The 23,737-nt window shown below is 34.9% G+C and overlaps 1 protein-coding gene across 1 annotated transcript in view; it reads left to right on the top strand.

Annotated features, from left to right (window-relative positions):
* The window catches only part of LOC134678268 (C3 and PZP-like alpha-2-macroglobulin domain-containing protein 8), a 115,992-nt gene that overhangs the window by 63,395 nt on the left and 28,860 nt on the right, over window positions 1–23,737 (top strand). The window contains exons 7-10 of the mRNA XM_063536755.1: window positions 5,119–5,247; window positions 5,555–5,709; window positions 16,619–16,736; window positions 20,149–20,288. Of these exons, the coding sequence (XP_063392825.1) occupies window positions 5,119–5,247; window positions 5,555–5,709; window positions 16,619–16,736; window positions 20,149–20,288 (542 nt within the window). The remainder of the gene's footprint in view (window positions 1–5,118; window positions 5,248–5,554; window positions 5,710–16,618; window positions 16,737–20,148; window positions 20,289–23,737) is intronic.

The raw sequence follows: 23,737 nt of genomic DNA, 5'->3' as shown, positions 1-23,737 counted from the left end.
ACATCCAGTTTATCCAGCAACAATTTACTCTTTCCTCGTGTCATCAATCTTATCAAATTTCGATTGAATTCGGGCTTATTGAAAACTGTTAAATTGTATTCTAATGCCCTTATGTGCGAACTCTGAGTACACTCTGATTTATTAACAGGGTTTGTATTTATCCGTATGTGATCAAAAGCAAATTCCCATGTTAGGTTTGTATTAGTTATATGTATAGGTAGGTATTAATTTTAGAATCAACAAAACCTAATAAATAAAATATATTAGTATTTTATCCGTAATGCAGATGACACAGAAATACCCGGTAAATATTAATAGAGTCACTTTTTTGTTATTCCATTTCGTTAGTGTTTTATGATTGACCGCCAAAACTTACTGACTTGTCAGCATATTTCACGTGTAAGAAAATATTCCACGGTCAAAAATTAATCAGAAACTCGTTTCCGATATGGAAAGTGTTGAAAAGTAAAGTCAATGTGTTGTAAAGAGAACCACTTTTTCGGAGTGTCGGAAAGCGTACCGCAGCCTGTTATAAATGTAATGAAGTTTTCGTTCCAGTTCCCGGCTTCCATGCGGTTTGTGTACAAAGACACCTGCTCTTGACTTACTTAATTTCAGCATGTTAAAGCAATTAATTACCGCTTGAAATAGCTTGTTGTTAGCGCTTTTGCAGCGCTATTGCGGGCGGTCTCTCTCGCTAGCCGCATGCGGGGTCTAGACTGCAAGATTGAGATTTATAGGTACGTGGAAATTGCGAGGTTAGCTTTTACTGAACGTGTTTAGCCTCGCCCCTTTTACTTTGCTGATTTTGAAATATAAACCCTAATAAAAGTATGTACGCTTTGTTAAGTAATGCTCCAGGGAGGGGAACGATAGAAATGCAATTAGTATTTTGGTTGGTATATTCGACTCAAAAAAATTCTATGGCCATGACCTTACTTAATTTAGGTTTTTAAACTTTCTTCTTATAATTCTTCGACGTTTCTTAACATACAAAATATTTTAAATATAAGTTCTGTAATGAAATTAATACAAAATAACTTTCCAACCAACTGTCTTTCCAACAAACGACTGGTCTGTTTGAATGTACCTAACTTGGAAACTTTTATATGAGAGGTCGCAATAAAACACAGTTATTGTAGTTTTATGAGAGGAATCTGCGTTTTATACCATCCGCTATGGCGGATGCTGCCATGCCAAACTACTTTAACAGTTTTTTTATTCATGCTCAACATAGCAAAGAGACTTGCGAAGAAGGATTTGAAATAATTTCTCGTTTCAAATTATTACGAAATAGTTAGTTACTTTTTTTTTTCTTATATTATTAGATACTACTTACTACACGTTATAGTACATACCTACAATAGTTATAACATAATACCAAGTATAATATCAACAACATTGCTTTATATATATTTATTTATGAATGTAACCATGAAATACGTGTTTTGAATAAATTATGTTTATGTTTATATATTTTCTTGTGGTTACCTAGTTATTTTAATCAGGTACAGATGATACGAGTAAAAAAACTAACAATTATTATAGGGTTATGTTTGTTCTCCCTAATTATCAATTTCCAACCGGCAAAACGAAGTGAAATAGTGAGCAAAGATATTTTATGCTTGTATATTTCTATCAACAAATCGCACAATTTTTTTCTGCACGTGCCGATAGTATTGTTTTTTAACATACCTACACATAGCCATGTACATAAATAACCGATTTGCAAGACCGAAGTGATCCCATAAGAGCACCTTGAACAAAGTTTTGTCCGGTGCTCTAAAAATCACATCAAAGTTGAATAAAACTAACAGCAAGCGTCAATTTGAAATCTATCGAAATCCAAATAAATTCATCGTTTACTAATCGAAATGGAGAGGAATCCATTTGCAATTTTCTGTAGCTCCATCTCTGTCATTCTATTGGTTGAGCTTCGACTGCAGGCAGCTTTTAGACGATCACATTTAAAATTTAATTTCGGTACTAAATACTGCGCTTTTTGTTAACACTTTATTTGTAAGATATTATTATTGGAGAAACCAGTTTCTAACGCTTTTATAAGCCTACTTAAAAACTCAATCTTTGTAATGAATAATAAAGTCTGAAGTATTTGTGGAGTTACGTTTACTCTATGCAAAATAAAGGTCTCATTCTAAAAGTTTTTTGAGTAAGAGATGTCAGGCTCAGGGTGCATAGCCAAAATCCAAATCGTTTACGCTCCGTAGCAAACGAAACGCAACTGTCACTATCGCACTAATATGGAAGAGTAATAGAGAGAGGCAAAGCGTATCGTTGTCGTAGTGCAAGCAATTCTCACCTTGGCTAAGCACACAGGTCCTGCTGTGTAACTATGTGTGATACCCGGACATTTTGGTTATTCGGCCGTCATTATCTGTAATGTTGGCAACATGGAATTTAATGCGCAAAAAGCAAAAAATTATAAAAAAAAGATGTATAAAAGTACTAACAAACAGAAGCGTTCGCATTTCTTGCGTTCGTAAATGTGTGTTATTGTTTATTCCTTAAAGTAACAAGATGGCCACGGCAAAAAAATAATCCAGATGCCTTGTTGAGTAATAAAATAACAAACAGACGCACCAGAAGACTTTTCTTAAACTTTTTTTATGCAAATATTGAGGATAATAAATAAGAAATCCGCGTAAAAAGTTTTCCCCGCCGAGACTGAACATGAATACTTTAAGGAAATTCGAGAATTTGGATCAATCTCATTAGACCTGACGACACTTTGCAAAGTTGGCAACTTCTTTTTGATGTATTCTAAAGTCTTCGCGTAGGTGTCGGGTTTTTACAAAATTAAAAACAGCAGCAACAGTAGCTTGATTTTAATTATTTGATGCACATTGGGAAGCAATTTTACGTAATCCTTTTGTCATTAGTAGCATTAGCAACACTTGGGATATGACTGCATTACAGTACCTATCATAAAATACGGAATTATGCGTGTTTTCAATTTTATTTCAATGGCTTTTTCCAATTTTGCTGATTTATATTTACTTTCACTTACTTACCTAAGTGTCCATGGTTTAAGTAATAAGTGATATCTATCACATACTGACATTAGACGAAGTTTCGATTAACTAACTAGTCATTGAAAATTGAATTTCTAAAATGTATTGAACGACTTAAAAGAATAAAATAATCAAATAAATAGTTGATTAATAATACTTTTTTTTTCACTTTATTAAAATAGTAGAAATCCTATAATATTATAAATATAATCTGAGAATTACTATAATTAAATATATTCCAGTTGGTTATTTAGTTTTTCTAAATACGGAGTTTCCCCAGTGCGCTCAGTCACCAAACAGATTTCCTTTGAAGTAGATTTCCAGTAAATTTAGCACAAACTTGTTCAATATCTATTTATGATGCGGCCCAAGTTAACATACTTACATATTTATGATATACAGGGTGTTACTGACCATGGGGCTTTAAATCCAGGGCTCGATTCTACTCGCTAAACTGAGCTACTTTTATTAAGTATGGCACCAACCCCGAAATACCGATTTTTTTTTTTACTTTTTCATACATTTTGGCTGATCAGATGTGAACGTTTTCTATGGTAAAGCCAAAAATTTTTCCCCGACTTTAGGGTTGGTCCCATAGTAAAAGTAGCTCAGTTTAGCGAGTAAAATCAAGCCCTGGAATTAAAGCCCCATAGTCGGACACATACTGTATACCTATAAAAAAAACTGTTTTTTATTAACGGTTAAGTACTTATACATTTTTATTGAACAAGCAAGAATAAATAAGTGCTGACTTTTAGCGGTTAACACATGACACTTAGCAAAGCCTAAGTGCAAAGAGAACTACAACACAAAAAAGTCTGACAAGAGTTTTTATGAATTATGTACAAAATATTGATGAGACGCTTATCACTAGTACCACACATTTTATTAAGGTTGATATTAATATTCACACTGCAAAAGAGGCCTTTTTCTCTTTAATAATCGTAGTCAGTCTGATGGATAAAATTTAAAGGAATATGTCCTTTTTGGAACATAATATTCACATGCTTATTGGAAATATTGAATCATATATTACAATATGCAATACCATGTACTTACGTACTTTCTTCATAATTTTACTAATAATTAATATACCACAAAATTACTTAATGTAGGTACCTATATGTTAAAAATGTTTTGTATTTACTTATTGCCTAGTCACTTATTTATTTACTGACAGAATTCAGGATATTATATAATATATTTAATGAATTAGTAAGGTTAGTCCCGCGGGTGCAAGGAATTATAACCTTAACAAAATACTATGTAAAACACATGAAATGTCACCCCTTAGAAAAACCCTATGGAGGAAAATTTATCTAATCCTCAGGGCATAAACATTACACAATTTCCTTCTAGTGTACCAACTGCACCGGCAGAAAACCAGAAATTCAATAAACATAAAAATGAAATGTGATAAAGCCGCGTATCAGTCAGAAACAGGCGAGGCAATATTCTTTCCGACCCTCGGAGTAACGCCGTAAGCGACGTGAAAATATATTTTTATTATTTACGCGTGTTTTATAATTTTCGTAAGCCGTCAAGCTTATCCTTTACCAGGAAGAGTTTTGTCGCTTTGGGTCTTCGGCTTTTCCTTACATTATAATGGCTCTCGGGATCCGATGAGAGAAACTGGGGGCGGATCATGTATATCGAGTATTGGACGTTTTATTCAAGTGATTCTCGAGAGAAATATTGTCTTGGAAATAGACGAAAGGGTATGTTTTGAATGAATACTCAGTATGCATTATTGAATTCTGGAGGGCAACTTATTGTGAGATTTGTGAGAGGTGTAAGGAAAAGTTACAACAAAACTGCCAATGAAGAATACTAAAATTATTTATAATAGTTGCCTTTGAAATATACTGCAAGAAACTATAATTTTCAAAGGTATCGAGTTGAAATTTAAAGCGAATGACCAGGGATGTTCATTCAGTAGAATGCTTTTTTTATTGCCGCCAATCGAACAGTTTCTTGTCAAATATGAAGAATTGAGAAATGCATTAATACGAGTAATAATAATTAATAAAGTATGCAATATTCATCTTTGTCCAAATTTTATAAAAATGTTTTTTTTTTGTTATAGGCTGAACTAGTCGCAGTGGAAGGCAAAGAGATTGAGACACACTACGTTTTGGCTCGAGAGAGAATTCGGCGATGGAATTCTACTTCCAAGTGTTACCTTCTTGTAGAAAATCTACCAACACCTCTTCAGGTTAGATTATAAGTACATTTAAATTTGATTTACGTTATATTTAATAGCATATACCTAGAACAAGGTGCCCAATTATTTCAAGTCAAGTCTGTTGAAAATCTGAACGATTTTATTAAATCCCAGATGGCATAATGACAGAAAATCAGCGAATTGGCAATCCAATCTGATATCTGCTATTTAAAAACAGTACGGTATAATACCGAAAGTGACACCAAGTATATTCCTTTAAAAACATTAAATGTAAAGAGCATAATGACATCCAAAGTGAACGCCTAAACATGCCCTCACCAGTCACCATATATAACAGGCGGGCGGCGTGGCGAGCGCCAGCGTGTGGTCGTCCTGCGGTTGCCGGCAGCGTCTGCTGGCGGCCGTGACAACCGGCGGCCGCGCCGTGCACTGGGCGGCCGTTCCGGCGCGCGACGCTGCCAACAACGCAGACCTATGCCGCTTCAACTACACGTAAGCATTAGTTATTATTTCAAATAGGTACTTGTAAGATGTATTTGAGTCATTATAAATCTCCAATACAACACAATTATGAGTGACTACCTGACTTTGTCTGCTCATAATTTGTATTCCATATCTCAATTTAATTAACCCCATATAGGATAATTTACATGATAATGGAATTACCTTATTGTTATTGCGTTATTATCGTTTTCTCAAAAATGGACGGCAAAGTCGATTTTGCCGTCTAAAAAATAGGTCGCGAAGCGCGGAGTTTATGGTCAGTCAAAAATTAAAAAGATAAAAACATTGCAGTCTCGATTTTGGGACTGCAATGTTGCATACAAATTCCATTATTTGTCGAGTTCCAAACTTTTTAAAAATTGAAATGGCCATATCAAATGAAGGCACAGGCCCATTAAACAGCCAAACAGATGATTATAGATGGTCAAGCAAATCTTGTCAGTAGAAAAAGGCGCGAAATTCAAATTTTCTATGAGAGGATATCCCTTCGCGCCTACATTTTTCAAATTTGCCGCCTTTTTCTACTGACAAGATCTGCTTGACCAGCTATAGTACCGCGACTATTTAGCTGTCTCAAATAGGTTGGCGTATTTTCGGCAGAAAAATACACTTCTATTTTTTTATTAAAAAAATAAAAAGGCGGCAAGGACTTTTCTCTGTGAAAATACACGGTGTAACATGAGTAAACCGAATAATTTTAACAGCGTATTCCTGATCATATTTAGAGACAAAAATGTCCTATAAACTTTTTTTTAAAAACGCCTAGTTTCAGAGATAATATTAATTTAAAAATAAACAAGTTTTTGTTGTTACATAATGTAAAAGGCTTTTTTGATGGTAATGTTGCTGCTATGGGACGTAGTCTAAATATCCTTATTGATAGATGTCAAAAAGTGACAAGTAACACTTTGCATAAAGGTTTAACGAAAAAAAAATTTAAAAATCAATTTTAAGTAACAGGGTTACCAATAAAATTTATTTTTTATGTACAAATACATTCAAAAAATTGAAAAAACAAAACAAAAAAAAAATTTTTTTTGGCGAAATTTACCTAAACTCATATTACATTTTTTCCTTCTTTTGACCTCAGAAATGCGTGGTTAAAATTATTCGGTTTCCTCATGTTACACCGTGTATATACGTAAGAACGTGACTTTTGTAAAATATTTCTATGATATTTATATTTCTTGCACCATTTTTGAGAAAAGCACTATATATGACTCGGCTGGAAGGCTACTTGCTGGCTTCGGATTCAATTAAACGGACTCCCAAGGTCGTCCGTTTAAAACGAATCCTCAGCCTGCAAGTAGCTACTTCCGAGCCTCGACAATAATGTACTATTATCGGTGACTCGATATGTATTTGCGACGAATGGGATGATGGGGGAAGTAATATAAGTGATAAACGGCGCGATTCGGGAAATGAATTAGAGATTCACTAGATATGAAATACTCGTAGTAACGATAATTATCTTTACTATTACATATCTAATTAATCTCTAATTTATTTCCCGAATCGCGCCGTATGTTTGTACGAGCGGGTGTACTATATAACTGAGGTGTTGGATGAGTTGGGGGAAAGGGTTGAATACTAGGTAGACTACCACTATAGCCACTTCTAAGTGCTCAAAGTCACGGGCAGGGGAGCTTTACGTTATATACCCACACAATATAAATGTAGCATTCAATATTATGGACTTGCCAATCTGAATGGATTAGTAGGTTTATTATTCATAGGTCCAAGTATCTACATTTATGATCATTTCAGAATAATTTTATTACATTTTTTATTTATCCGAATTAATTTCCAGCCAGACATTGAAATAATTGCTTAACTTTCTTTACTGAAATGACATAAACGTCCAAACATTCAAAACAACTTTTATCTCTTATGAAAAGTGAATAAATAATCTACAAATTTGGAAACTAGAAAGTCATTACAAACTTTTAAATGGAGCTTACTGGCTGATAATAATTAGTTTCGAAAACCATTAGCTTCAAGCTGAGCTTGCATAAAAAATGAGTTGATAAACTAAGTTTAGGGGAATTAAATTACCTACATTTTACAGTCAGTTATTTACAGTCCATGTCTAATAGTTTGGCACATAAATGTTTAATCCTAACAGTTTTTTTTAAATAACTGACTACCTACGGGTATCATGCTTAAGAAATGCCGTTTACCTACGATTTTGGCTATTCACTAATTATTCTATTCAAGTACCTAACTTTGTCAAATACCATTCAGCTCCTGTTCAGAAATAAGTTTATTTACCCACTTACAACTTTCGTGAAGAATCTCACATTAAAGCCCCGTCGAAATAACCTGATTATAATTTTAATAGATTCGTATAAATTAAGGTTCGCCCAAATCTCTTCATTCAAGGGTCATTAACTTTTTAAAATGTTCGTCAATTTACTGCTCCAAAATCTTTGCTAAGATTACGCCTGTTGTGTTTTTTTTTCTAATTTCCTTTAAAAGTCGTTTTAATGTCCGCGGAAGAAACTCCGGGAAAACATGGCGTTTCCAACAACGTACACGGTAACTTTCCGTGTCGGTATGAGTTAGAATTTCGCAAGAGTTTTAGACACAGAAGAACACGGGAAGTTTCGTGTTTAGAAGTTGGAAAGCGGACTGTAAAAACTTCCTGGAAGACTGCGCGAGGCTTAGTCTTTGTGATTTATATGTATTTCAAGGATCGCCGGAGTGGAGTATTTAAATGCTGACCTATTTATTCTTTCGCCGGAATTGTAGGTACTATTCAGGGAACCAGGCGTCAAACATTTAAGTCAAGTGAAACATTACAATATGAACATTACTTTTTTCTCGGAATCTGTTTTCGACGTTGGTATGATTCCTGTGTAAATTATAGATACACCTACTACTTTACTTTATCACTGATTATGTTTTTTTTTGGCCTGGTTACTACTACTTATCTATTAATATTGGCTCAGTGCTTAAAAATTATATCATTTTCAACAAAATCAAAATTATAAAACCGAAAATACGGATATTAAATTGAGTGACGTTATAATTGTTTACATCAAGAATCGTTGAAAGTCAAAATAGTTAATAACGTATGAAGGTGACCTGGTTAGCATTTTTTGTTTATTACATTGTATTATGTTAGTTTTAATTTTAAAGTTTCTTTTTTTTTTTCATTTTGTTTGTTACTAATAAATAGTTAAATATTAGGTATATCAGGTGGTAAAACCACTTTCTACTTTGAAAAGCAGGCAAGACGTGGTATTGATGAATGGGTCCCGTGGGCGGCAATAACTTTGTACCAATTTGCGCTCGTTTCTACGGCTGCCTCATAAACAGAACCCTATTAACGGCATCTTTGTGAACCAACTGACAACGTCGGGATTTGAAAAAAATGTTGGCTTTACTCTGAACCTTTAGGTTGCTCAAATGAAGCTTTAAGAGGAAAATGTGGAAAGCGAAATAAGCAGAGAACGTTTTAGGACTTAGGACCAATTGGCCTTGGCTAAAAAAAGTCGTTAAAAGTTTTTCTTCCCTAGTAGTAAATTTTTTTGGAAAATAGGAGATTGTGTTAGAGATAATGATTATAATAAAATCATGCTTATCTTACTTAGGCTTAAAAATTGTTATAGTCATTGTTGTCTATGTAAAACTTATTATTATTGATTCGCCCGATCAATCTATCGATCTAGATCTATGGGCCCGATTCGGATTTTGAAATAGACATCTATTAGATATCTTTTAGACATCACCAAGATACGATAACGATATGTTTATGATCTAACCTGTCAAATTTGACATTTGCGCGATTCTGGAGATACTCTTGAACGATTTCCACAGGATATGACTTAGAGATCCAATTCACATCTAATAGATATCTTATTCTATCTAACGTAAAAGTGACATTGGTTGCCCGAATTGCGCTGCAAAAGAGAACTAGTTAGTTGATATCTAAACTATAACGTATCTAGAATGGATCTCGTCTCTTGTGAATATCTTGAAGTTCGAATACGGCAGTATTTCTCCTCTTCGTAAAGCTTTTTATTTAAATTCACCGACACAATTGCAATCAACGTGACTTTCGAGAAGTGTTTAAAACTTAACAAATTCTGATTGTATTTAATGTTTACAATTTTCGTAATATTTATCAATGTTTTGTAACAATCGCTAACAAAGTGTTGTTCGCTGTTTGCCTGCATCGGTATTTCTATCCCCTTACCTACTCTAAAAATATTTAGGTCGAACGAAAAGTTCAAATGTCAATTTACCGATGCGAGCTAAAAGCTTCACAATTGCTTTACACAGCGCTGACAGTTTTACGTGTAAAAGGCCCTATATTCGAGTAATATAAAATGCAGCACCGTAATGAAAGGATATAGGACTTCAAATACGGCTTAGTTTAGAAAGTGTACTTAGTACTTATATGTGTAAAGAAAGTTCTATCATACATCAGTGTAAAATTCAGATGCTTACTCGTATTTAGATTTTTATAATTTTCTTTCCCATTACTCAAGAAGACAAGCGTACGAACAAAAATTAAAAGAATAATACTATGTGTAAAGTGTCATTATAAAGAATTTGCTAACTATTTAAACAAACCGCCATATTGAAACTGTCGTTGAATGACGATTTCAGTATGGCGCTTTGTTTACAAAGTTAGCAAGTTCCATAGAATGACACTTTACAATCGTAGGTATATATAATTAATGGTTTTATCACAAATGTTGTGCAGCCGCTGCTTAAATATGTAGGTAGGTACCTTTTATGTCCAATATGTTATCTTAGTAGAGTTAAAGAATATACATTTTTTTTAAACTATATTTCTGGGCTGACACCAGGTACAGGAGTATTCTCAATTGAAACCTCGAAAACTAGGCCAGCGGTTTCAGAAGCGGAAAAAAGGATCATTTTGCCGATCAACACGTTTTCCGTTAGTTCGCCGATTTGAAAGCGTCTAAAAACAACCTATCGGTCCCCCGGAAAAAGATTTGACAATGTTGTTTTTGAACGTGTACCTACATTAAAAAAATATATATCAAAAACACTCTTCTATAAATTGGACATTTGTAAATTTAATAATTGAAAAAATGGAGTCCGAAGTATCATACGTAATGATTTGCAAATTGATTGATTGATGATAAGTACCTACCTATCTTTTTTTAAATATTTATATACCTACATATATGTATATTTAGGCAAAGGCATTTTATAGTAACAAAACCTAGCCTAGAACGCTGAAGTTCTAGTGAATTGATAGGCACCTCAAATCAAATCTTTCATACAAAAATTTTTGTATATAGTTTGATATCATAATTATATTTTTGTTACAAAAATATTATCATGATTATGATTAGTCAATTAAACGCGATCCGTGAAGAACCTCCACATAATATTTGATAACTTCTCCGCTATTTTCAAAAATCCGTGCTAATACCTATTATTATAAATTTAGGCGAAAGTGTGTCCGTCTGTCTATACGTCTGTTACCTCTTCATCTTCACCCTTAAGCCGGTGAACCGTTTTAGTTGAAATTTGGTATATAATTATAGTTTGAGTCCCGGGGAAGGAGATAGAATAGTTTTTATATCGGAAATCATCCCTGAAGAGAGTGCAAAGAGGGCGTGGACTTGAAAGTGTTAATGCTGAATCGCTTAATAATTGAAGTAAGCAATGCACGAATTGAATTATTGCTATTAGCATTATCCAGGCACTATACCTACTTTAGCTGCTGTCACTAATTCCACGCAGACGAAGTCGCGGGAAAATCTAGTAATTTATACTTTCAAAACTTACTCAAATAAGCGTATACGCAACATGTCCACCGGGGATAGAGCTGGCCTAATACAGACATAATTCACGAGATGTATAAAACTGAATACCCACCGGCGCCATACATCACAGCCCCTGTCAGTGAGTTTTAAATAAATAAATAAATAAAATAAAATGCATTTATTTCAGACAAACATAGTCCATATTTTGTTAGTACGTACATTTTACACTTTAAAACTTATAGCTAAGGTTAATAAACTTAAAATAAACTTAAATAACTATCTTAGGTACTAAAGAAAGGAAAGGTACTAAAGTTTTGCCCGGATTAACATTTGCTGCCGATAAGTATAGCTTATTTCTAAACATTAGTTTATACGTAATAAATGAAAAACGTTGTACATACATTACGATACTGGATCTCAGCTTACATCCCACACAATAGAAGATCAGGCCGCGTAGCCAAGATGCCAATCGCTATCGCTCCGTAGCGATCGAAACGCAACTGTCACTGTCACACTCATATGGAAGAGTGATAGAGATACATAATGCTTTTCGTTGTCGAAGCGATAGCGATTGTAACCTTGGCTAGGCGGCCAGTACCTACTATCGCCGACACTATTGACTGATAGTTTATAAACCTTATTACAAAATGCATAAGGTCCACCGATGGACAGTTAAGAGTGGTAGGTACTGTTTGTACCTAAACCGCAAAGAAGTAGCAAAACCTTTTCAAAAAGGTCACACAAAAAAAGTTATAATACAGATAGAGGTTTCCAATAGTGGAATGCATGTAAAACATTGTATTAAAATGTGAATACTAAAAAAAAATTAAGTGCATTATTGTTTGCCATCGTATTTTTTTGGAAACACTCATATTTGTCGTGCTACTTCTGTCAACCTCAGCACTTATTGTACTGAGATTGAATGAAATAGCACAACACGTTTGTGCGTTTTGGTGAAAATACGATGACAAACAATTATGCACTAGTACACGGGGGGAAGAAGTTGAAAACTCGAGATATTCTACCGAAGAAATTTGAACTTAAAATTAAATTACATAAGGTTCAAATTTCTTCAATTTTTTTCCGACAGAGTATAGTAAACCACAAAGACTATAGTAAACCACAAAGAAGTTGCTAAACCTAAACCAAATCCAGGTTTGTCAACCCTTAGGTATGTACCTACGTTTACTTAAAACTAAAGTACCTTCAACTATTCCCGTGTTAAACCTTGTCCATACTCTGGCATTCATCTTAAAGTTGAACTTTAAAAGTAATTTAAGTTGAACGGACTTTAAACGCCAGGACCCCGCAAATGACCTGAAGTTGGTAAGCGATGGATCATTGAATGTCGCCCATGCCTGCAGATGTTTGTTGTTGGTGTGTTTAGTTCAATAACTTTAGTAAATGTAAAGTCTTACCCCCTTATTCATAAACGTTTACTAAAGTTGACAAGCCGATAACAATCGTTTGTCCATTTCCATCATACCAATACGTCGGAAAGGGACAAATGATTATTATCGGCTTGTTAACTTTAGTAAACGTTTATGAATCATCATCATCATCATCGTCTCAGCCATACGACGTCCACTGCTGAACATAGGCCTCCCCCTGGGGGGTGTATGCCATAATCGCCACGCTTGGCAGGCGGGTTGGCGATCGCAGTCGAGTACACCGAATTTGAGGGACGCTGCTGCCCGTCCACCGGTGGTCTTGGACGTAGTTTAAGGACATACCCGGGTCCACGTTTATGAATAAGGGAGTTAAATATTATTTATTACTCAAATAAGTGACACAGCATTACAGTAAAAATCAAGGCACTGTGAAACTAAATAAGAATACATACAAGGAACAAAAAAACTACAAACAAAAACCAATGACAAATTAAACATTAGACTGGGGCGACGACATATCAGCGTGGCTCCGTTGGTTGCGTCATCTGACTTGGTGCAGGAAATTATTTGGGTGAATACCACATCTATTGTCAACTAGCAGTACTAATAAATTCCACTACTTGACGACTACAGAATAACTCGCGTTTTGGTAAGAAAACTGATGGATGGAGTTACCATGCACTCTTTCTTTACATAAGTAATTAAATTACTCTATGGCCTAAACATAAGCAGTGGTGGCCGAGTGGATATGACGTCTGACTTTCAATCCGGAGGTCGCGGGTTCAAATCCTGGCTCGTACCAATGAGTTTTTCGGAACTTATGTACGAAATATCATTTGATATTTACCACTAGCTTTTCGGTGAAGGAAAACATCGTGAGGAAACCTGCATACATCTGCGAAGAAATTCATCGGTGTATGTGAAGTCCCCAATCCGCATTGGGCTAACGTGGGGACTATAGCCCAAGCCCTCTCGCGCATGAGAGGAGACCTGTGCTCAGCAGTGGGACATATATAGGCTGAAATGATGATGATGATGGCCTAAACATAATATCGGTGACTCACACGTTAGTTCACGCTAATGCGCCTATTATCCTTTAGTGCTACATACTATTATAATAAACCAGAACGCGATATAATTGCTTGCTGTGTTTGTTTGTGAGGCTATTAATACCAGACAGACATAAAATTTCAACAAATTGAAAACAAAACGATTTATATCGCAATGAACAGAAAATTCGAGAGCGAGTAATTAAAAAATGTATGTTCGCTTATTGCCTTTGTAGATTAAAAGGTCGAAAGTGTACTCGGTTCCCGGTACATGTTCAATTGTATACACTTGGAACGTTAAAACACGACATCATTAATTTCAGCACCGATATATCAGCTTCCATTTGGTTGGTAACGGATCACTCTTTATTAAGACTGATCGAAATAATAAATACTTAAATATATTTATTAATAGCATGTTGAAATTTTCAATAATGCCATTTACATAGGTACCTGTAATTATAGGTCGTAATTAATTTGAAGTGCATTGAAGTGTAAAATGCTTTGTGAAGTCGATTTTTTTTTTAATTATTTTCATATAAAAAGTAGGTACCTTACCCAATAATTTGATTCAGCAAAAAATGCTAAACACACGTTACGTGAAATCATCCTTATTCATTACACAATACGAGATAAACATAAAAATCGTTTTACGATGGAGCAAACGACGGTATATTCGAAAAATTAATATTTCTATATTGGTATCGGATTTATGGAGGGTTTTATTTCCAACGGCGAGGAGATCCAACAAAACTGTCTACCGATCAAAAGAGAATGTCGACAGAATGTCACTAAATATTACATCGAGAGCTAAAATCACCGCTACGAAAACTTACTTCAAATTTTGCTTAAATAAAATAGTGTGTCCAAAATTAGCATGCAAAATTCTATTCTAGTCGTTAGCGAGGCAAAGTTATTCAAAGAATTTATCTCAAAAACCGTTTTCCTCTCTAGCCGGGACAATGGACTTAAGGATAATTTTAAATTGGGTAATGCAAGTGTTTTACTAAATACGTTACGTTACGTTATGTTACGTTTTATTTAGTGTTTTAAGAATAAGAATAAGAATAAGAAATGTTTATTAGCACAATTAATAACTAATAACACAAAACTAAAATTCAATTACATAAATATTTGTGCCAAAAGGTCCTCACTCAGCTTCTTGTCACGTAGGTACGTATTTATCAAGCGCTTTTAAGTATTCCATAATGGGAAACTATAGTAGGTAATCGTAGTTGTACAACCGGAGGTGGACATTTAAGATTTTTTTTTGCATTAAGATACTATAGACAAAATATACAAAAGGGAGTATTTTAGCCGCTAAAACACTCCCGTTTTATATTTTCAAAAGCACTTAATTTTATAAGTCATTTTATTAAAAACAGTCTTAAAAATCATAAACAGTTTAAAAGCTCTTTATGAAGCTGGTAAGTGAACATGTTACTTGTGTAGGCATTTTACCGATATTAAAATTCTCCTTTGCTGTAAAATGTGTACAATTATTTGGCATAGGTATGCACCAACTATCTGGAACGGAACCTCGACGGAAGAGGAGTATTGAAAGCCGTTTGGCACAGGTTTAACTGTAAGAAGTTTCCTTCCGCACCGCTACAGAAATGCACGTACAGAAAAGTCTGAATAAAATTTGGCTGAGTATCAATATAGAGTCTGTGTATCGCTACTAGAATCTAAAAGCCGCGTCGAAGTTAAATTTATATCTAATTTGATTTCACTCGCCCGTGCATCTCGCTACTACCTACTAATAAATATTGGTACGAGCGAGATGCGTTGCGAGTTATTATTATAACTTATACATATAATTATGTAACTTTGGTGACTTTGGTTCACCATTACAAAGGATTGAATGTCATATTTTGTATAAAAATAAATATCATGACATCACGGTGTGCCTTCTTTTCTTACTATACATATATATATATATAATTAGGTGAAGGTTATAAATTATTTTCAAAAAATCTCTATCTGCGGTATGTAGGAAAACTCAAGGAATGAAAACAGCGGACTTATCCCAAAAAAATACTATCCTTTGGTTTGGTTAGTCAGATTTGCCAAGAGGTCCCCGAAGGTTCTTTAGCACATTCATTGCCACTAAGTGCTACGGTTTACGCTCGTAGCGCGTAGCTACGATTTAGCCGTATGGAGCGCGTAGTTGCTACGAATAGTGTACCCGAAAGTCGGGTTCTTCACCATGAAGGACTACCCTTGGGCCCGATTTGGAATTTTAAATAGACATCTATTAGATATCTTTTTGACATCACCAAGATACCATAACGATATGTTTAAGATTTAGGGCCCGATTTAGATTCTGAAATAGACATCTTTTAGACATCACCAAGATACGATAACGATATGTTTAAGATTTAGGGTCGGTTGCACCAAACTGTTCGTATCGTTATCTTTAACGATAACTCTTGTTCGCTAATTTTTTATGTATGGAAAGTTTCATAGTAAAGCGGTGGGGCGCGCCGGCTGACGTTGACCAGTATGTCAAATGTGGTTGGTGCAACTGGCCCTTAACCTTAAGTGACATTGGTTGCCCGAATTGCGCTGCAAAATAGAACTAGATGATATCTAAACTATAACGTATCTAGAATGTATCTACTACGTGTCGTCTCTTGTGAATATCTTGAAGTTCGAATACGGCAGTTTGTTATTGGTTATTACATACATTGTTTCTATGCAGGTTTCCCGTGACGGCAGACATGGCGCCCGTTAGCTCGCTGCTCGTCTACTACGTGACGGGAGAAGGCGAGCCAGTCAGTGACGTTGCCAGCTTCCATGTACGACTACTGCATAAGGAGGTAAGTTTGATATGATAAGATAAGAGTGGAAGTAATCAATATTGCGTATCACGTCTACGCCTCGGCTAGTCTGTGGCCATGAGTAAGCCCATTCATAATAAAAAAAAAAAAAAAAATTGCGTATCAGGAGATGACGAGGGGGACTCCGTGCCATTATGACAGTAATATCTAGATACTACAGTAAGCCACATTACCAACTTACAACACAACCCAACTTAATTAATTACTTAATTGTTATTTTGAATTTAAACTTATTGCTATTTCTATTACCCTTCCGTACCTCTGAGATAGCAAAACTGTGCAGGTGGGTCATATACATTGTATTGTATGCTTCACTCGTTCGCGCCATTCTTCTACGCAAAGTTTAGAGAATTAAAATCTTATTTTTTGCACCCTTTCTGCCGTAAATCTTTCAGAACTGGAGACTCAAATAAAACAAATCTGAAATATTTGTGTAAATATATTTATATGTGTACATGTGACTTTTATTATATTGTCCGTAGAAGAGACCTTTTTCTGAAATGCGTTTGACTTGGGTATTCACAGTAATTGTATGGTGCGTATTACAGCTTTCATCCCAGAATATTTTGTGCCACAAAACGGTATTTTTTTGTTAAAATAGACACGCGAAACAAAATGGGCATTCGTTAATTAACAGAATAATGAACGGCTACAGACATTCAATCCAATATACACTTTTCGACTCGATTCAATTAATCGAATGAGTTATTGGACGAAAGGGTTGTATTCATTCTAGGTTCATAGGGAAAGTACCTACTCTAAATGCCTAAATCCATAATACCGTTGTTATGCGGACTGTAACGTGTGAGGCATTTTATTTAGGTTTCTGCTGAATAAAATCAAACGCAAATGTGGCTGAATATAAATGGTAGGCTGAATTATTTAATCTATGTGGCAGTGGCATTTATCCTTTTGGATCCGGGTGGGTGATACGTGCGTGTGACAGGGCTTTATCGGCCTGAAAACATATTTTGACGGCTAGCGCTTCCGTTTCGAAATTGCATAGTATTTCGATGATGCCATACCCATAATGTCAGTGTCAATTGTTTTATACACTTTATAAGTGATTTATAGCAACCAAAAAATAACTTGGTTTTTATATTGACGTACAGTACCCGGTGATAAATATTGCACATCGGTCTTTAGAAAGGGAATATTGGTAACAACGAGAGAGAAAGAGACAACACTCTACGAAGGTGAAATTCCGATGTGCAATATTTATCGCCGGGTACTGTATTATTCGCGATTTTTTTTTATGTATGTTTCTACCTACCTCTGTAGGTAGGATGTTGAAATGATTTACAGAATTTAATTTGGAAATTATATCGGTTGAACAACTCAAACTTTTCAAAATGTAATTAAATCTTCCACCAGCAATTCAGAATTATTGCACAAGAAGCCTCCAAAGGCTCTTCGAGTGCCTTATTAGTCAGAGTACCTCCCCGAGACACTGATAACTAGGAAATATTAATAAAATGTCCAAGCAGAAACGCCGTAACTGCCCCATTTAATTAGTCCTAATTGCCCCTTCCTTGATGATGCCATTTCCTGCGACAAATTTTATAATCGTCTGCGTACATCGCGGCTGTTAGCCTTATTGAGCTTTTAAATGGACGAATTAAAAGTGGCCTTGGCAGATTATTGCTTCGCAAGGTGCCTATTGCGAAGCTAATCGAAGCTATTCTATGGCTACTTAGCACATTTTCTCTAGAAGGTCAATTTAAATGTTCACTGATATGAAAATGATACCGGAATTTACCTTAATTTTGCTGTCGTGCGTCGGGCTCGGTGCAATACATGTTATGTAGGGACATGAATAGTACTGAATAACATAATTTAAGAAAATAACAGAGCACTGTAACATGCGAACAATCATTTTGCAAAATGTTCCTTTCATATTTTTTTAAACTTCTTCCTCGTTTCTTCGTGACTGAGGTTCGCAACCACGTGATGTGCTTATTGTCAGTGCCAAACTCAAACCAAATCTCTCTACTCAATATTATTTTTACCATTTTAATTACAGACTCCTATGTCAATCCCTAGCAGGCCTTACTTTTACTAGATCAATCCAACTTTTAAACTCTAAAACTAACTACCTACCAGTGAATATTGGTGTACCTACATACCTATACATATCTACGCTATACACATACGTTAATATAAGCTAGGTACCAATATAGCAGTAACCCGGCTTAATCGCCCAAGCTACTAATGAAAGGCAATTTATCGTCCGCTAAAGGCCACAATTAAGATCGCCTGTAATTCCGCTGGCGAAATCTGTACGATTGGTTTACTTGCAAATGTACCCATTTATATTCGTTAATAACCTTTTTAATGCCTTCATATAGTAGATATTATGTAGGTAAGTTGATTGAGATGTTTGTTTTTCATTTCTATGCCCATTTACTTATACATACACATGGGTAGTATAGGTACCTATATAGAGGTACATGGGTAGTGTTAACATATAAGTATAGGTCTGTATTCCATAAATCTCATCTAACAGATGTAACTTAAGTATCAAACTTTTTTTTAATCGTGTTACGAACGATGGTTAAAGTAAAGTTGAAGTTGTTGCTTTTTACACAAATAATTCATAAAAAATATTATACAAATACATATCTACAACTAGTCCGAAAAATACAATAACTAGGTAAAACAATACTTAATCTATCCTCCATCACTTAACATATAACTAATACACAACAAAACCATACATCAAAATAAATAGGCACAAAAGACAAAAACACAAGCCATCATTTAAAAAAAAACCTTTTTCTTAGTATCAAACTAAGAAAAAGGGCCTTATTTAATTACGTTGGAAAGGTAAAAGAGTTCTAAACAGTACCTACGGATATGATGATCGTTCTTGTCTATGTGACAGCGTGATAAAACGGTGTCCGTCACTTTATATCCCACGGTGTTAAAAAGTGACAGTTATTTTATCACGTGGATAAAGATGGATAAAGCTATCCATAATACGCTGGCTGATTAATTTAGGTATTTATAAGGTATTTATTGACTAACCCAAAAGAGCCCAACCATAATATAACTCTCTAGGTGGAATTTACACTTAAATATAAATATAGTAGAAGAATTTTGACGAATTTCTTAACTATTGTTTCTATAGGATAGGGTATATGATCAGATGCAAACTCCTCGTCTTATATACTAAACATAAAGATCATCATCATCCTTCTGTATCGACATACAGGGTCCCATAGTAAAAGTAGCTCAGTTTATCGAGTAAAATCAAGCCCTGGATTTAAAGCCCCATGGTCAGCCACACCATGTATATCGTAGACATTACCTTCAGGTACGTACTTTTATGCCCTTTTGGACGCAAATGTACTTGTTTAATAGGTATAGTCTAACAGCAAGTGTTCGGCAGGTGGCCGTGGCCGTGGAAGAGCGCCGCTGGTGGTACCCTCGCGCTGCGCTCCAGCTGCGCGTGCTGGCGCCGCCGGACTCCACCATGTGCCTCATTGGAGCTCGTGCGCCGCCTGACGCTAAATTTGACCCTCATCAAACGTGAGTACTGATCACATACTTCCTCTTCACGTTTATGTTTTAAAAATCTACCTTACTTACTTGACATTATTACTTGACTTTGGCGGCCTAAAAAAAAAAAGCGGTGGTGGCCGAGTAGATATCCGACTTTCAATCCGGAGGTCGCGGGTTCAAATCCTGGCTCGTACCAATGAGTTTTTCGGAACTTATGTACGAAATATCATTTGATATTTACCACTTGCTTTTAGGTGAAGAAAAACATCGTGACGAAACCTACGCGCGAAATTCCGCGAAGAAATTCAAAGGTGTAGGTATGTGAAGTCCCCAATCCGCATGGGGCCAGCGTGGGGACTATAATAGCCCAAGCCCTCTTGCGAGTGAGAGGAGGCATGTGCTCAGCAGTGGGACGTATATAAGCTGAATTATATATATTATATATATTGGCGGCCTGGGGCCCGTTTCTCAAAAAAGCGGATGTTACCCTTTAACAGCTTTTGTTAGAAAAGGACTTCCACTTGTATTACAAGTTACAAGATTTTGAGAAACGAGCCCCTGGTGCATTTAAAAATCCGAATAATGCCTTAACTAAAAGTTTGAAAAAGGAAGTAAAAGAAATGCAATGGTAAAAGATTGCAAAATAAATTAAAATCTCCCGTAATCCATAAGCAGCACGCTCAATTTCCAAAAATTCTTATTGAAAACTCAGAAAGCGCTTCATGAGCAGGATTTTGGATGAAGCTAATGATATTCCCCCGGATTCTAGTGACTAATAAATTTTCATTCACAATAAACTCCCTCGTTCATAATTCTTGTCATGATTTCGCGTCATTAATCTTGAGCTCGAAGATTTCACGTCAATGATATGATAGTTTCTTTTTATACCGACCTCTCGAGACGAAAAATGACCTTGTTTGTGTCACTTTTTATACACCATGAAAGGAACCCCGTGATAAATGCGAAGAATAGCTTCGGAAAGTCGTTTGCCGTTGTTGTTTTGGTATTGACTATCTATAGTATGCTGAATATGGATGGACCTTATTGTTGCTTTGTGACCTACTCCATGAAGTTGGTATGTATCGGTCTATATGTGGCAATGCCGAAATATCTTAACCCTTAATCAAACGGAACACTTTTTATGAGATTTTTGAAAACTAAGATTGATTTTAAGGTAATTTGGGTGCGTAGATTACGAAAAAATATATAAAAAGAATTTTAGTGGGGGGGAAAGGGGGGTTTTGCGGTGGGAAATATTTCCCGTTATCCGTTACGGAATAGCAAAATTTTGAATGAAGTGAGAAATAGTTTCCCATTGTCCGATACGGTTACGAACTTTTTACTAGTTAGTAGCTCCCCCCGGCTTTGCTTGGAATTCAAGTATGATCCTTTAACGTTATCTTCAAAAATCAAAGAAATAAATAAAAGAAAAAAGAAAACAAAAACAGGCACAGATTTTTTTGTGTAACAGGCAAACGGGCATATATTTTTATTTATGGAAACCAATTAAAATTTAGGTATAGAACAAACACTGGGAAATAATTTCCCACTTGATAAAACCTACCAATTTTTTTGTAAATCGTACGTTCAGGGACAAACAATGGGAAATAATTACCCACTTACTAAAACCTAAAAATCTTGGCTAAATCATATCGCTATCACAATTCTTTTCAAGCAAAACACAGGGAAAATAAGTCTAGTTTATGATAGTATTCAGTGTATGCTCTTACAAGATTTTTTTTCGCATTTAACCTCAAAACTAAAAAAATTGTCGTTATTGCAAAAAAAATCACAACAACTGACATTGACTTTGACGTATGGTCACAAATGGCGGCCATTAGAAAAGTGTTGCCATTTTTCAAATTCAAAATGTTACTAAGATTTTAAATCTGTATAGTTGGTACCGCTGAGTGCTGCCTTTAAAAAGATAAAAAATATTTCGTAAATTAGAATGAAGTGGGAAATAATTTCCCCATATTTGATTAAGGGTTAAAACACTTTATCTTCACACATAATATTATCATATGCGTGATACACATATCGTCGGTGCGAATAAAAAAATCGCCATGTATTTTTAACCTACTTTTCAGGAGACAAAAATAACTGTTTATTTTCCTGTTAGTATTATATTTGTTGCGCCTGTATTTTTTTTCTGATAGATCAATGATTTTTACATGATACTCATGAAGAAAATAAACAGATTTATATGTAATTTTTTACAATATTATTATTTTAACCAAATTTTGCTACATAGCGACTTAAATTTGATTCATTAAAATCGTCATGTGTGAAGTTTGTACACATAGCGATTTGTTGCCAAAGTAACACAGTACGAGATATGATACATAGCGGATTTTAGGGTCTATGTCGGGAAATCCGTTCTACAATAGATGATACATAGTGGATTTTAGGGTCTATGTCGGGAAATCCATTCTACAATAAATCGCCATGTGCAACATTATCGCTATCACCCTCGACGGAAAGCAAGGCATTAAATATCGTTATGTGCTAAAAAATCACATAGCTATTTTTTTGTTTCTGTTCTGTTATTTTTTGGGACAAATGTTGTTCTGTGTTCACATAGCGGAATTTTTATTTTCAAAACTAATAAAGATATAACAAAAATATTTATGTGGGTCGACGGGAAATTTAAAAAGGACTTCAAATATACCAAAATCAAAAAATCGTAAAAAAACACATAGCGATTTTTTTATTCACACCGACGATATGATGCGTTCAAAAACAGCAATTTATGGCAATCATAGAGATAACTTTTTTGTTGCAATTAATTTCAAATTGGTTTCGATGTTATTAATGCACAATAATAAGTTTACAATGAAATTAAAATCCCTGAAAAACAAAGGAATTTGATTTGAATTATATTCTAATATCAGTCGAGATGAGGTTTTATTTGAATTAATGAAAAAATATAATAAATGAAATGTAATTTGCAAACAATTTGGACAAAATCTCGCGTGTTATGTCATATCGTGCGATATCGCAGTTGAGTCCGACTCTAGTTTGTGTCTGAATTAAACAATGGTTGCGTGACATGCGTGAACAAGTTTTCATTAACCACCATTTGACGTTCAATTAGTCTTGTCTTGTCGGTTCAGTTTCTTGTCTGATTAATCAGTTTGTTTTGTTGTTTAGAAACTATCGTAACAATTTTGTGAAAAACGACCGATCATTAATCGCTCAATCAATCAGTTTATAATGAGTAAGCAACATTTCTGAAACGTTAACATATATCCGCGGCAGACCGACGCCGCAATGCCGTTCGTAACATACAATTCCATATAGATCACACATCATAGAGAACGTATAAGCTTTATATTATATAGATATGTAGATATGTATGTCGATAAAGCAGTGAACGTAACTGTACATAATGACTTACATTTTAATGCCTTTTATTATGTAGTAGTCACCTACTACTTTCATGCAAATTATACATTTTGGAACACAATTTTACG

This window comes from Cydia fagiglandana, chromosome 2, assembly GCF_963556715.1.
Source record: "Cydia fagiglandana chromosome 2, ilCydFagi1.1, whole genome shotgun sequence".
In the NCBI taxonomy this organism is placed as follows: Eukaryota; Metazoa; Arthropoda; class Insecta; order Lepidoptera; family Tortricidae; genus Cydia; species Cydia fagiglandana.
Note: the sequence above shows the minus strand (reverse complement) of the source record. Positions and strands in the feature narration are given on the sequence as shown.